Source organism: Eschrichtius robustus, chromosome 2, assembly GCF_028021215.1.
Source record: "Eschrichtius robustus isolate mEscRob2 chromosome 2, mEscRob2.pri, whole genome shotgun sequence".
NCBI lineage: Eukaryota > Metazoa > Chordata > Mammalia > Artiodactyla > Eschrichtiidae > Eschrichtius > Eschrichtius robustus.
This window is the reverse complement of record NC_090825.1, coordinates 107,664,818-107,681,615: the sequence shown is the minus strand read 5'-3', so window position 1 is coordinate 107,681,615 and position 16,798 is coordinate 107,664,818. Positions and strand designations below refer to the sequence as shown.

The window sequence follows — 16,798 nt, the reverse complement described above, 5'->3', positions numbered from 1 at the left end:
ATATCCCCTGAGTATTAGTATTTATAGATGAGGAAAGACAATAAGAGAGGACATGTTCCCTCTCTTAATATATCTGGAACATCAGCCCACATCTTCTGACTCCCTGTTATAGTTTCCAACATGCTACATTGTTATAGACTCTCTCTTTTAAAAAAATAATTCCTTTTGAATTTAGTAAAAACATTAGGGAAAAAAATAAAGAAAATGGAAAGCTGAAAACCTGAAGACTAATACTCTCAATAGTTGCTTCAGGCTGTTACAAACCATTATTCTCTGTTAGACATCAATAATTTGCATTGGAGGGTAAGGTCTGTAGAAACCTGATAACATTAGCCAATGTAAATTAGATTATTCCCTTGCTGCTCCAATTTATTAAATGCACAACAAATGACTTCATGTTTTCAGTATTGGGAAATGGGCTTGTTAGAATTTCTGGCTCATATCACATGTATTGTATGTCATTGCGAAAAATCATTCAATACGCGTTACAAAAGTCTTCAACAGAATCAGAACTGTCATTTCTAAGTTAAGTTCAATGTAATCTGTCCCCAGAGATTGTTTGGATTGTTAATCTTGAAAAAATAAAAAAATAATCACCTGCTCCTCTGGTGTGATTAAAATCTCCTTTAATGATTTTGCATGATTTTCCATTGCCATTGCATACACCACAATGATCTTCCCTTGCAAGAGACCCTAATAAACCATCACAGCCAACTTTCTGCAACAAGAGAAGGACAGTACATCATAAAGTGAGCTTTTTCTTTTCTTTTTTAACACTACTTTCGGACAAACCTAGTCTCTACAAACTAGACATATTTATTTGACAAACGAATAAAATGCCATATTCTCTGGTGCAAACTAATACAGCAAGCTCATGTCAAATAATACCATCTGTAAATTGTCCAAAGTAGGGTAGTGATAAAAGTATTTTTCTTATATTAAGAATTAAATGGTATCCTAAAGCAATTTGGAAAACTATTATTGAGACAAATGCAATTTACATAAATCTCAAAGGAAATCACATTTCTATTAAATATAATATGATTAATCTAATTCATTCTACTCAACATAGAACAGATACGCTTCACCGTATGGATGGCTTCACTCCTAAAGTGGTTGAAGAGCAGATGCTGAGTATTAAATATTAACTTTGTGGAAACCAAATATAAATGTTTACATTAATTACAGTTCACCAATAAACTTCTATCCCCATCTCCTTTGACATCTAACACATGAGTGAGTAAGAACTGCTCACAACCTATGGTTGCTATAAGAAAACAGTAACAGTGGGATAATTTTTATATGTTCCCAGAAGAATGATGTTAATGTGAATCTTCTTAGATTAAATCATTGACTCTTTTCTAGTGAATTATGTTGGTCTCCCTTTGATGTTCAGAAAATATGATAATTTGCAAAGTTGTGCATACTCAAAGCGCATAAGTTAATATGTCTGTACTGTCAGAAATAAATGGTAGAATTATACTATCACCCCTAATCAAGAAGAAGCTGCAAGACTGACTGATGTTACATCCATTTATAACAAGTTACAATTATTTAAATAAATTTTTAAAATATCACATAAAACAGAAAAAAAACCAGGGTCTTTTTCTGTGGTCGGTGTCGGTGGTGTTGGGTGTGGGAAGGAGCAGGTTATAAAATGCAGCTGCAGGATGAACATCCCAAGAAAGCAAAAATCACATTAAACCTGCATAATACAGCATCCTTTCCTTTTGTCAAGAGGGTGTGTATCAGTGTCAAGAAGTAGACAAAACAATGCAATAGTGGAGAACTCTGACCAGCGAATCAAAGCTTATTCAGGGAGAAATGAAGAGAATGTTTCTGGATGAAAGAGGTGGCCACCACAGGAAATTCTCAAAATACAACAAAGATATGGCCAGAGTTCACTGATCAGGAGCCATGAAAAGACCTGAGAGTCCTGGCGTTAAAGAAAAAGTCTCTCCTTCATGTACAAATGAGGAGAAAATTTAGAGTAGAGTTTAGAGTGATTTTGAAATGATAAAAAGTGCCTTTATTGCTCTATCCCTAGCATCTGACTTGTTTCTCAGCAAATATAATAAACTTGATAAATAGTAGTTAAATGATTGAATAAATTAGTACCTAGTTGTCTCTTAGTTTTTTGTAACCCTTGTAACTGTGATAGTATAAGTTTGTAAAACCTACAATAAAAGGCAGGGATAGACATAATGCCATGGCTCAATAATCACGTAAGCTTAAAATAAGAATCAAAGAGTTAGTATTTTGTAACTGGTAGTCTCAAGTATCCACACTTATTGATATATGCTCACATAACTCTAAAAGTTGAGGATGAATGACTTGGAAAAGACAATACTGTTTAACTGGTGGCAGATACCTGAAGTACCGCTGGCAGGCTGGAGACTGGCAGGTACCATGATAATACAGACGAGAGTTTTCTCTATCCTTTTCCAGGATAGAAATGCCAGGGAGCCAAATTGGGTCACCAGGAGAAAGCTGTCTATTTTTAATTGCCCTCCTTAGTCCACTCACCAAGTTTAGAATTCTACATTCAACTTCAATGCTGTATGTTTTATGATGAAATAAAACACTCTAGCCAAACCCAGTATACAGAGGTTGTCAGAAAGAAAAAAGGAAGCATGTTTTTAATTATACTGAAAGACCGAATGAAGCATGTTAGTTAAAAAGCCAGAATCCTGAAGTATTCCAATGCTGTCAGAAGTTACAATTCATTTCACAGAACTTTAATTATAATCATCAGATTCACATAACACTTATGTAGAATTTTTTGTTGTTGTTGCTGTTATTTTTATGTTTACCTAGGGACTCTATAAAAGATCTGGCTTACACAATACTGTTAAGTGAAAAGCACAGCAATGTAAGCTATTATATTTGGCATATAAAGTTAGGAAAATAATTTCTTTTGAAAAATAAATTTGTTTAAGTCATATACTAATCTGACATTTACATAAAATGATGAAATAAAGATAAAAGTTTTAATTGCACAACATACAGTTTTGAAAACAAAATATGTATAGATAAATAACTGCCATGATTTTTAAATAGACAAAATGAAAAATTATATTTCAGGCTACTGCCATATTCTGTTAAAGAATAAAGGAAATTAATACATAATTATAAGACTCTCTCTTATACCAATTATATTGCATGATTCTACGCTTTAAATGTTAGAGCATGATGGCAAAATAAAGAATCTGAGAGCTGGTAAAGCATTTAAGTTTCACGATGTTTCCAACTTTTTATCCAGAAGTCTATAGACTTCTATTGGACCACAGATTGATCCATCCATAGCTTGTAATTGTTTTCAAATTTTGGAGCATGTGTGCACATGCGTGTGTGTGCATGTGTGGTCAGGTATGCGTTTTTTATAGGAAGAAACCAAAACTTTTATCAAATTCTCAAAGGAGTGTATTGCACAAAAAAGTCAATGACCACTGGCCTGCCTATTTCATTTCACAGATTAATGGACACATACATATTTTAAGTGATTTTCCCGAGAACATAGTTTCCTAGTGGCTGTCGTGGATTCAGTCCTCCTCCACTCAGATACCTCTTTTATTACTAAAGGATGTACATATTTTCCTTCCACGCCTGGGAAATTTATCAGCTGTTGGCTCTTAGCCTTCATCCCTGTTCAGAAAATGGCTAGCCTAAAGAAAACTGCCTTTCCCAAGATCACATCCCCCTCATCCCCTGGGACAGCTTGTATCCAAACACTAGTAGATAATGGGGGTTAAAAAGGTCTGGTTTTCTCACCCCAAATGGGGAAAACTTTGAAGAGCCATCCCAGCCACAATGCTCCTCACACGGTCAGCTGACGTCTTGTGACTGTACCAAGCCCAACTGTTCCCTGTGCTGAGTCCTGCCTCCTTCCCCCTCTGCATATATGTTGATCATGAAAACACCTGGCATTAAACTTCCCGCATATTGATCTTCCAGGGGAGGCCAACCTGAGACAGTGGCAGACCTGTAACTAGCAACTTCAAAGCTTTAGCCTTTGATCTTTCCACTACACTATTCATATTCATTTTAATAGAATGTCTCCTTTCTAATGATAAATAAAGAAGAGCACATAAATGCATATAGTAGATGGAGATTATTTTTAAAAAGAAATAGAAAGGCAAATGAAATGCTTAAGTATAATAAAAAATTGAATGTACATTTAGAAATCAGCTGATTCAAGAATGTTGATGATACTTTAAGTGAGTAATAAGACTGCTTTTATAGGTTTTTGCCACATGGCTCAGTCTTGGACACAAGACATGGAGAACTTGAGTGCTTGAGTTTCTGGTCTGGAATGCCCAAAGTGTCACAATTTTACACCTGTAATATGTACGTTACAGAATAAAATTTTCATATTCTTTCAGCTAGTAATGAGTATTATATATTTTCTAGTCTGAACCCTTCATTATACAGATGAAGAAATGGACTTTCAAAGCAGATCAGACTTGCTGAAGATCACAGTTGAGGCAGAGCTTTCCATTGTACTGTGCAGCTGCTCGAAGGTTCCCCAATCCTCCTTCAGCATATACACTCTCCCTTTTGGAATGTCTTACCTGACACCTGCCATTTGCACAGATATCTAATCCCTGATATCCGCAAGAAGTTCCATCCAACACTTTTTCTGATAGAAGAATAGGCTGTTCTTTTCCAACAGGAGAGCAAAACAAGGCACATGGTTTTTCTACATACAGAGTGGATAAAAGTAAATGAACAAAATTTGATCCATAAATATTTTTATCTCAAGCTTTATTTTTCAGAACAGTTACGAGTAAAAAATATAATCTGATGTTAACTGAGTAATGCACTACTAGAATATATAATACTAGAGGTTATTATGAGTAGTAAATGAGATGATGCCTGAGCAAAAATAGGTATCCAATGAACATTAACCTCCTTCTTAAGAATTATGTCTTCAAATTATTTTTAAAATGTATCATTTATTATTTTCTGGCACTAAACCTCTACCACACACAAACCAAGCATTCTTTGTGAAAAATATTTTGCATACTCTCATTTTTTGCTCATATCTTTTAGCATGAACTCATTTTAATTTTAAGAACATATCAGATTTCTGCCTATTTAAGATTTACTTTATTCATGAAGCCTTTCTTGACGTCTCACTTCTAAATTCCAATACACTAATTTTAAATCCTATGCATTTGGCATTTTCTAATTGAAAAATTACTAAAGGGAGAAAGAAGAACTTCTAAGATGAACAATTCTTGTAAGATTTTCCATTGTGAGGATGTTTAGCAACTCAATACAATCCCATGAGAACATCCATTGGAATGCACAGTTGCTGAAGTGCTAGCTGGGACTCACCCTCTTCATTGCTTACTCAGAAAGCATGTTGGGATGTATGATGTTTAGGGTGAGAACTACTGTTCTAGGTAAAGAATTCTTGAATGGCTGGCAGTCACCTTCAGTGCTTCCTTAAACAATAAGGTAGGAGGGTTAGAGTTAAAACACTTGCCTATTAGGCTCAGTCAAAAAGTGGCAAAACATTTTTAAAGTGCTGTTTCTATTTCTAAGCATCCTGCAGAGGAGCTGTAGTATTTGGTAACACCAGTAGTAAGATTATCCAAATCAGAAACTTCAGAGCAATTTCCAGGCTACATTACTACTCTATTGGCTTGACACCAGTCAGGCCCTTTACTGTTTATTAAGCTCATACAAATAGAATGGAAAATAGTTTACAGTCTCTGACACTGATCTTCGCTTATGTCTTCAGTAAAGTTCCACGTATGCTGATGGGATTCTATAAATACCAAATAACAGCCAGAGGCATGGAACAGGGTATCACTTGGCAAAGAGAAGACAGACAGTTAAATGAGCCTTCAGAATTGAACATTTCAAACAGTTTTCACATGTGGCTTCTGAATACTGCTCTGAACAATTTTGGGGAGTTGGACCATGGCCTTTAATGTGAATGGTTTTGAAATTTTCCTTTAAGATGCCATTATAAGCTGCAATAAAGCAGTTCAGTGTGCTCTCACACCTCAAAGTAGGTTATGTTTATTCAATGACTACTTACTATGTCATATCTTTGGACTTAAAAACAGCTGCTGTCATTGCAACACTTTAATAGTGACATATACACACACACACACCTCACTATTCTCTTTCTGGAGTTTTCACTGAAGAGAGGAGCAAACCAGATATATGAATAATGTTGAAAGGAGTTAGTCTAGAATATTCCATTTACATTCTAAGCAAGAACTCAGATAAAAACGTTGTACTCCTCCTTTTACATATTGTCAATTTACTGTACTTACTTTAGCCTTATAGATGACATCAACATTTGATACCAATCTTCCTTCCTGGAGTACACCCTTGAGATTGTGACATTATAGTGATCCATGTAACATGCCAGTACTTGGCAGGCAGGCTCTGTCTTGATTTAAGAGACCACCCCTTTCCAAGGTATGCATTAAACATGGATTTCAGCCAAATTTCAGCACAGAGTATGCAAAATACCTGAATGTTAAAGCCATGCGTCTTTTTTTCTCTAAAAATAAATGTTCACTACTGCACTGATACCTTATATTTAATTCTCTTAGCCAGATATTCATGTGTTACATAAAAAAACAGAAATAGCCACTTGCATTTTAAAGTATCGAAAACCTGGGGTTTTTAAAAGACTTGTATATTTCAATTTCTTCCATATGGCTCTAATACATAAAAACTATTGTTGTGTCTTTTATTCATCATACAGACTGACATGTTTGATTGATACATGTCGCAGAATTATCAAAAACGGTACACTGCTAATTATATAAATATCTATTATGGATCATTCTGATGATAAACAACACTTTATAAGAGTCAGGATCTCCCTTAATTGTGATTTCCAACAGTTTTAATATTTTAAATTGACCCCCATACAACTCTGATTTTTTTTTTAAATCTGGAGGGAACCTGTTTCCTATCTCTTATTTCACATGTGAGTAAACAGGTTTCAAATGAAGTAAAAATTATCAAATCAGACAGCCAGTTGGAGGCAGAGATAGAATTAACCCAGGATCAGATGATGATTTTCAGGATTTGAACTGTCATATTGACTTTATTTTTACCATGAAAAAATATTACTTATATACTTAAATTAATGCAACAAATATCCATCAGAAGATTAATAATTGCCAGACAGTACAGTAGGCACAGACAATAGAGGGAACAGAAACGCATTAAAATCTGCTTCAGCAGGGTCCCGTGGAGTACTTGGCAGGGGTACGTATCCTATACGGAAGATCAGGGGAATTCTTTTTTCCTAGAGAACTTGTCATAAACTGAGCCCAAAAAATCAGTAGAAGTTTTCAAGGTAAATACACGGGGAAAGAGATTAAAGCTTGAGAAAGAAAGGATATTGTGCCAAGAAACGTGCATATTTATAGGCCCAGAAGTAAGAAAACATGATGTGTATGAGCAATGAAATGAAATTCGGCCTGGCGGTGCTGGAGATTACAGAAGGGAATGATGGAGATGAGGCCAGAGACGTTAAAGGGGGCAGGTCACAATAATGGCCTTATAAACCAGGTAATAAAGTTTGAGATTGGTCCTGACAGCAACGGGACTGACAGCAACAGTGACTGATGGTTTTGGCCTTCAAAAAGGCCAGCCTGGCTGAAATGAGGAGTAGGGGCTGAAGGAGGGTCAGAGAGACAGTGAGGAAGCCATTTGAAGAATCCAGGTCAGAGACGGTGCAAACATGAACAAAGCTGCTGGCAAACAAAGAAAGGTTTGGACAAATAGGGTGTGCTGATTCATTACAGGGGGTGGGAGATTGAGGCAGAAGGATTCTGGATTAGGTTGGTAATGAGGCTAATCATGTTGCTATTCTCCATGAGAGAGCACAGTAAGAGGAGAGATGGTGGGAGTGAGAGAAAGGAAAGGGGGAAGGGGTATGTTGAACTTGAACCATGTTGAGTTAGAGGTGAATGGGATGCTGAGTGGACAAGTTCATGCAACATAGGGGTAAGCAGGTAAGGAGCTCAGGACAGAGAGATCTAGTTTGGAGATAAATGTTTGTGTTCCTTTAGCATTCGGATGATAAATAAAACCTAGTGAATAAGTAAGATTATGCCAAGAAGGACGTTTAGTGAGAAGAGGGGCCAGGATAAGTCACTACAGAAAATTCCCATAAGACATATCATTCTTTCACTAAATATTTATTAAGTGTCTACTCTGTTCAGATACTGCTTATGGTGCTAAACACATAGCAATGCATAAAATACAAGTCTTGCTCTAAAAATTATTATTTGGGGGGGGCATAAACAATTAAAATAAAAATATTAAGATAGATGATGATAAGGTCTGTGAAAAAAGAATAAAGCAGGGGAAGGAAAAGCACTGAGTCAAGATTTAAGAAAAGATCAGAAGGAGGTGAGAGAATGAATCATACTGCTATCTGGGAAAAGTAATTCACCAGAGAAAACAACACCTTCCAAGACACTAAGACAGAAGGGAGCCAGGGTGGGTGGCAGGGTGTGATGCAGGCACAGTACAGGTGAAGTTAGAGGGTAACAGGAAGCCAGGGAGCTAAGGACCTTATAGGTCATTAGAAGAACTTTGCACTTTTAGTGAGCTGGGAAGACACTGAAAGCTTCTGAATGGAAGAATAACATGACATGACTGATATTTTAAATGCATCACTCTGGCTATGTTGAGACTGAAGGAGGTATGAGGACACAGGCATAAAGAACAGTTAGAGATAGCAGAAGCAAGAAGAACTACAATCCTTGAGCCTGTGGAACAAAAACCACATTCACAGAAAGACAGACAAGATGAAAAGGCAGAGGGTTATGTACCAGATGAAGGAACAAGATAAAACCCCAGAAAAACAACTAAATGAAGTGGAGATAGGCAACCTTCCAGAAAAAGAATCCAGAATAATGATAGTGAAGATGATCCAGGACCTCGGAAAAAGAATGGAGGCAAAGATTGAGAAGATGCAAGAAATGTTCAACAAAGACCTAGAAAAATTAAAGAACAAACAAACAGAGATGAACAATACAATAACTGAAATGAAAAATACACTAGAGGGAATCAATAGCAGAATAACTGAGGCAGAAGAATGGATAAGTGACCTGGAAGACAGAATGGTGGCATTCACTGCTGCGGAACAGACTAAAGAAAAAAGAATGAAAAGAAATGAAGACAGCCTAAGAGACCTCTGGGACAACATTAAATGCAACAACGTTCGCATTATAGGGGTCCCAGAAGGAGAAGAGAGAGAGAAAGGACCTGAGAAAATATATGAAGAGATTATAGTCAAAAACTTCCCTAACATGGGAAAGGAAATAGCCACCCAAGTCCAGGAAGCGCAGCGAGTCCCATACAGGATAAACCCAAGGAGAAACATGCCGTGACACAGCAATCAAATTGGCAAAAATTAAAGACAAAGAAAAATTATTGAAGCAGCAAGGGAAAAATGACAAATAACAAACAAGGGAACTCCCATAAGGTTAACAGCTGATTTCTCAGCAGAAACTCTACAAGCCAGAAGGGAGTGGCGTGATATACTTAAAGTGATGAAAGGGAAGAACCTACAACCAAGATTACTCTACCCAGCAAGGATCTCATTTAGATTCGATGGAGAAATCAAAAGGTTTACAGACAAGCAAAAGCTAAGAGAATTCAGCACCACCAAACCAGCTCTACAACAAATGCTAAAGGAACTTCTCTAAGTGGGAAACACTAGAGAAGAAAAGGACCTACAAAACCAAACCCAAAACAATTAAGAAAATGATAATAGGAACATACATATCGATAATTACCTTAAACGTGAATGGATTAAATCCTCCAACAAAAGACACAGGCTTCCTGAATGGATACAAAAACAAGACCCATATATATGCTATCTACAAGAGACCCACTTCAGACCTAGGGACACACACAGACTGAAAGTGAGGGGATGGAAAAAGATATTCCATGGAAATGGAAATCAAAAGAAAGCTGGAGTAGCAATACTCATATCAGATAAAATAGACTTTAAAATAAAGAATGTTACCAGAGACAAGGAAGGACACTACAAAATGATCAAGGGATCAATCCAAGAAGAAGATATAACAATTATAAATATATATGTACCCAACATAGGAGCACCACAATACATAGGCAAATGCTAACAGCTATAAAAGAGAAAATTGACACTAACACAATAATAGTGGGGGACTTTAACACCTCACTTACACCAATGGACAGATCATCCAAACAGAAAATTAATAAGAAAACACAAACTTTAAATGACACAATAGACCAGATAGATTTAATTGATATTTATAGGACATTCCATCCAAAAACAGCAGATTACACGGTCTTCTCAAGTGTGCACGGAACATTCTCCAGGATAGATCACATCTTGGGTCACAGATCAAGCCTCAGTAAATTTAAGAAAACTGAAATCATATCAAGCATCTTTTCTGACCACAACGCTATGAGATTAGAAATCAATTACAGGGAAAAAATCTTAAAAAACACAAACACGTGAAGGCTAAACAATACGTTACTAAGTAATCGAGAGATCACTGAAGAAATCAAAGAGGAAATCAAAAAAATACCTAGAGACAAATGACAATGAAAACACGACAATCCAAAACCTATGGGATGCGGCAAAAGCAGTTCTAAGATGGAAGTTGATAGCTATACAAGCCTACCTCAAGAAACAAGAAAAATCTCAAATAAACAATCTAGCCTTACACCTAAAGGAACTAAAGAAAGAAGAACAAACAAAACCCAAAGTTAGCAGAAGGAAGAAAATCATAAAGATCAGAGCAGAAATAAATGAAATAGAAACAAAGAAAACAATAGCAAAGATCAATAAAAATAAAAGCTGGTTCTTTGAGAAGATAAACAAAATTGATAAATCATTAGCCAGACTCATCAAGAAAAAGGGAGAGGACTCAAATCAATAAAATTAGAAATGAAAAAGGAGAAGTTACAACAGACACCGCAGAAATACAAAGCATCCTAAGAGACTACTACAAGCAACTCTATGCCAATAAAATGGACAACCTGGAAGAAATGGACAAATTCTTAGAAAGGTATAACCTTCCAAGACTGAAACAGGAAGAAATAGAAAATATGAGCAGACCAATCACAAGTAATGAAATTTAAAATGTGATTAAAAATCTTCCACCAAACAAAAGTCCAGGACCAGATGGCTTCACAGGTGAATTCTATCAAACATTTAGAGAAGAGCTAACACCCATCCTTCTCAAACTCTTCCAAAAAACTGCAGAGGAAGGGACACTCCCAAACTCATTCTATGAGACCACCATAACCCTGATACCAAAACCAGACAAAGATACTACAAAAAAAGAAAATTACAGACCAATATCACTGATGAATATATATGCAAAAATCCTCAATAAAATACTAGCAAACAGAATCCAACAACACATTAAAAGGATCATACACCATGATCAAGTGAGATTTATCCCAGGGATGCAAGGATTCTTCAGTATATGCAAATCAATCAATGTGATACACCATGTTAACCAATTGAAGAAGGAAATCCATATGATCATCTCAATAGATGCAGAAAAAGCTTTTGACAAAATTCAACACCCATTTATGATAAAAAAAAAAACTCTCCAGAAAGTAGGCATAGAGGGAACCTACCTCAACATAACAAAGGCCATATACAACAAACCCACAGCAAACATCATTCTCAATGGTGAAAAACTGAAAGCATTTCCTCTAAGATCAGGAACAATACAAGGATGTCCACTCTCACCACTATTATTCAACATAGTTTTGGAAGTCCTAGCCACGGCAATCAGAGAAGAAAAGGAAATAAAAGGAATCCAAACTGGAAAAGAAGAAGTAAAACTGTCACTGTTTGCAGATGACATGATACTATACATAGAGAATCCTAAAGATGCCACCAGAAAACTACTAGAGCTAATCAATGAATTTGATAAGGTTGCAGGATACAAAATTAATGCACAGAAATCTCCTGCATTCCTACATACTAATGATGAAAAATCTGAAAGAGAAATTAAGGAAACACTCCCATTTACTATTGCAACAAAAAGAATAAAGTACCTAGGAATAAACCTACCAAGGGAGACAAAAGACCTGTATGCAGAAAACTATAAGACACTGATGAAAGAAATTAAAGATGATACCAACAGATGGAGAGATATACTATGTTCTTGGATTGGAAGAATCAATATTGTGAAAATGACTATACTACCCACAGCCATGTACAGATTCAAAGCAATCCCTATCAAATTACCAATGGCATTTTTTACGGAACTAGAACAAAAAATCTTAAAATTTGTATGGAGACACAAAAGACGCCGAATAGCCAAAGCAGTCTTGAGGGAATAAAACGGAGCTGGAGGAATCAGACTCCCTGACTTCAGACTATATTACAAAGGTACAGTAATCAAGACAATATGGTACTGGCACAAAAACAGAAATATAGATCAATGGAACAAGATAGAAAGCCCAGAGATAAACCCATGCACCTATGGTCAACTAATCTATGACAAAGGAGGCAAGGATATACAATGGAGAAAAGACAGCCTCTTCAATAAGTGGTGCTGGGAAAACTGGACAGCTACATGTAAAAGAATGAAATTAGAACACTCCCTAACACCATACACAAAAATAAACTCAAAATGGATTAGAGACCTAAATATAAGACTGGACACTATAAAACTCTTAGAGGAAAACTTAGGAAGAACACTCTTTGATATAAATCACAGCAAGATCTTTTTTGACCCACCTCCTACAGTAATAGAAATAGACAAAAATAAACAAATGGGACCTAATGAAACTTAAAAGCTTTTGCACAGCAAAGGAATCCATAAACAAGACGAAAAGACAACCCTCAAATGGGAGAAAATATTTGCAAATGAAGCAACTAACAAAGGCTTAATCTCCAAAATATATAAACAGCTCATGCAGCTCAATATTAAAAAAACAAACAACCCAATCCAAAAATGGGCAGAAGACCTAAACAGACATTTCTCCAAAGAATATATACAGATGGCCAAGAAGCACAGGAAAAGCTGCTCAACATCACTAATTATTAGAGAAATGCAAATCAAAACTACAATGAGGTATCACCTCACACCAGTTAGAATGGGCATCATCAGAAAATCTACAAACAACAAATGCTGGAGAGGGTGTGAAGAAAAGGGAACCGTCTTGCACGGTTGGTGGGAATGTACATTGATACAGCCTCTACGGAGAACAGTATGGAGGTTTCTTAAAAAACTAAAAATAGAATTACCATATGACCCAGCAATCCCACTACTGGGCATATACCCAGAGAAAACCATAATTCAAAAGACACATGCACCCCAATGTTAATTGCAGCACTGTTTACAAGAGCCAGGTCATGGAAGCAACCTAATGCCCATCGACAGACAAATGGAAAAAGAAGATGTGGTACATATATACAATGGAATATTACTCAGCCATAAAAAGGAATGAAATTGGTTTATTTGTAGAGACGTGGATGGACCTAGGGACTGTCATACAGAGTGAAGTAAGTCAGAAAGAGAAAAACAAATATTGTATATTAATGTATATATGTGGAATGTAGAAAAATGGTACAGATGAACTGGTTTGCAGGGCAGAAATTGAGACACAGATGTAGAGAACAAACGTATGGACACCAAGGGGGGAAAGCGGCGGGGGGTGGGGGTGGTGGTGTGATGAATTGGGAGATTGGGATTGACATATATACACTGATGTGTATAAAATGGATGACTAATAACCTGCTGTATAAAAAAGGAAAGAATATAAAATTCAAAAAAAAAAAAAAAGAACAGTTAGACAGCTACTACAATCACCCAGGTAAGACACTGTTGCTTATACCATGGTGGCAGCTCTGGAGATATTGGGCAATAATCAGATTCTGGATGTATTTTAAAGATAGGGCTCATGTGACTTTACTGATATTTTGAATGTACAGTAAAAGAGAACTAAATGGAAAATGAAGACTCCAAAGTTTGTTGGTTGAAGCATCTGGACATATAGAATTAACCTTTATTAAAAGGATGGTGTGAATAGAAGACTATTCTATTCTATTCTTCTTTCTATAAAGAAACAGTATGTTTGGAGGCCACGTGTGGGGGAAGAAAGCATGACATGTATGAAGCAGTGAAACAAGGGCAATACCTGGAGCGCAGAGGAAAAGAGAGTGAGGTTTTATATGAGGCAGGAGACAAGAGAAGAAATCAGGCTAAAGAAGGTCTTGCTGAGCATGTCATGTTGTGAAATTTGGTCTCTACCTGAAGAGTCATGGCAAGTCTCCGAAATGCTTTAACTGGGAGATCAGAATGAGCCAATTTGCCCTTTATATAAAGATCTCTATTTCTACCTCGTGCTACCCCTTTACAGGGACACCCATCCCTCTCCCACCACCACTCCCAACTCCTGGTAACCACTCATCTATCTGTTTTCCATCTCGATACTTTGGTGGCTTCAAGAATGTTATATAAAAGGAATCATACAGTGTGAGACATTTTGAGATTGGGTTTCCTACTCAGCATAATGCTGTGACATCCACCAGGTCACTGCATATGTTAACAGAGTGTTCTGTGTACTGTTGCATAATATCCCATGGCACAGATATACCTCAGTTTGCTAACCCTGCAGCTACTTAGAACCTTTTTGATTGTTTCCAGTGTTTGGCTATCGAAAATAAAGCTGCTATGCCCATTTGTGTTCAGCATTTTTTTGTGGTCGCAAATTTTCATTTCTCCGAGATAAATAACCAAGACTGTGTTTTCTAAAGTGTATGCTTAGTTATTTAAAGAAACTACCAAGCTAATTTTCAGAGTGGCTGCTCCATTTTACCTTCCTACCAGCAACGCATGAGAGATCTAGTTTCTCTTCATCCTCACCAGCATTCTGTATTGTCACCCTTTTTAAATTTTAGTTTATCTCATTGGTGTATAATATCTCTATATTTTTAAAATATATTTTTAGTCAGTGCTTGTGGTTGTTATATGTCAGTAAAGGTAGAAAAAACAGAGCTCTGAAATACCTAGAATATAGACTGTAAAACAATATTTACCACTGTTGTAAAGCACCTTGCAAACCTAGAAGTCTACATAACTAAGATGGTGGCGATCTGGTTGGTCATACCTTCATCCATGACAGCGTGCCACTGAAGTACATGCTTTGGGTACGAAGTTCTAACACTATAGGCCTGACATTGCCAGTCTCTGAATCCAGGCAAACCTGCAGGACAAGGTGGATTCTCACATATTCTGTATTGTTTTCTGGGACCATTACAATCCCTTGCTTCAGAACCTAGCCTAGAAAAGATAGTACAAATAATCAATTTTATCTTTTTTTATGTTAACTACTCATTTAAAAAAATCAAAAGGCAATATATTAATAAGGTACAATCCTTTATATTAAATCTACTTTTGAAAAAGTGGACAGATTAAATGATTGGTAATGGTAGGAAATCCATATGTTTATTTAAAAATATATATTTTTTCCAATCTTTGAGCCATTTAATTTCCAAAATACATGAGAAACAAAAGCCCATTTGCCATGGAAATGATACAGAAGGGTAAAGGGCAGAGGTTGGGGGCAAAACAGAAAGCCTGCACTTCCCATGAAAGAGTGGGGCTAAGAATTATTAAGGAGTTGCTTCTAAGGTTTTCACATACATTCTTTAAAATCTCTTGTTGAGGAATTGGGCCACTGAATCCACACCAAAGTTAAAGCATAAAGCTGAAATGACTTTCTCACACATTTTCCTAGGATCACTCTAGGAATGATGGAGACAAGCAAGCTGATCTTGGACGCTCCCTATCCATACCTGTGCTCAGCAGGATTTCGTTTCTCATCATTCTTAGCTTCTACTGACATTCATGTTGCCCTCATTCCCTCTCTTTCTGAAGTCCTATCAGCTTCCGGCTCCTCTCACAGTTCCTTTTAATGGTGACTTACTTTTTCTAACACATCTCTCCCTGCTTATTTCAACACAATTTTTTATTTGATTTGTACTCAAAACACCACTCTGTGTAGTGTTTAATTATTTGTTCTTAGAAAGGTTGGTCTTATTTTCTTCTTTGAAGGGAGATTTTACATAAACTAATTTGAGGGACTTTTCTGTTTTCCAAAGTGGAGTGAGGTTTGAGAAGTTTCTTTGGCCCCCAACATGGTTTATCAGTAAAACCTTTTAATTTCAAACTTGAAGAAAACAATGCCCTCCCCCAATCCAGGAACTTTGCGTTTACCCAGGACATTTGCGCTCTCGACTGTTGATCCCAGAACTGCAGGTTCGGCTACAGGGACTCCACATGCTCCACTCTCCAGCCACGAGTCCAGGTGCTGAGGTCCTGCTGGTACACTCTCCAGCCTTACACCACTATTCCAAAAGTTATGTCTTAGGTGAACAAATCAGGGCACAACGGAAAATCATTCATTGGCCTATAGAGTCACTGGAATTGAGATTAAATCAGGTCTGCTAAGAGTCCCAAACGTGTGGAATTGAAAAAGACCAAAAATAAGTTGACACGTGCATACTGTCATAGTAATACACTGGTCCAGTTCTCATGTCAGATTATACAGTCTTGTCATAAGAACAGCACACAGATATTTGTACTATAGCCCTGAGAATTCAGTACTTGTGACGGAGATAGGGCGAAGAAGGAATCTGGGGTTGTACAGCCAGGAAGAAAAACTAACACATTTTAAGAAACGTAACAACTTAAAAGAGAGGACCAAAAAAGCATAGGGTCAGGTATCAATATAAGAATGGTACATAAGATATAAATGTCTTTAACTAGAATGAAGCAGA

At 36.6% G+C, this 16,798-nt stretch overlaps 1 protein-coding gene across 1 annotated transcript in view; it reads right to left on the bottom strand.

The window, feature by feature from the left end:
* Nucleotides 1–16,798, bottom strand: part of ADAMTS19 (ADAM metallopeptidase with thrombospondin type 1 motif 19) — a 296,035-nt gene that overhangs the window by 96,163 nt on the left and 183,074 nt on the right. The window contains exons 12-15 of the mRNA XM_068534394.1: nt 16,236–16,366; nt 15,127–15,299; nt 4,572–4,699; nt 598–718 (exon numbers count right to left, since the gene is read on the bottom strand). Of these exons, the coding sequence (XP_068390495.1) occupies nt 598–718; nt 4,572–4,699; nt 15,127–15,299; nt 16,236–16,366 (553 nt within the window). The remainder of the gene's footprint in view (nt 1–597; nt 719–4,571; nt 4,700–15,126; nt 15,300–16,235; nt 16,367–16,798) is intronic.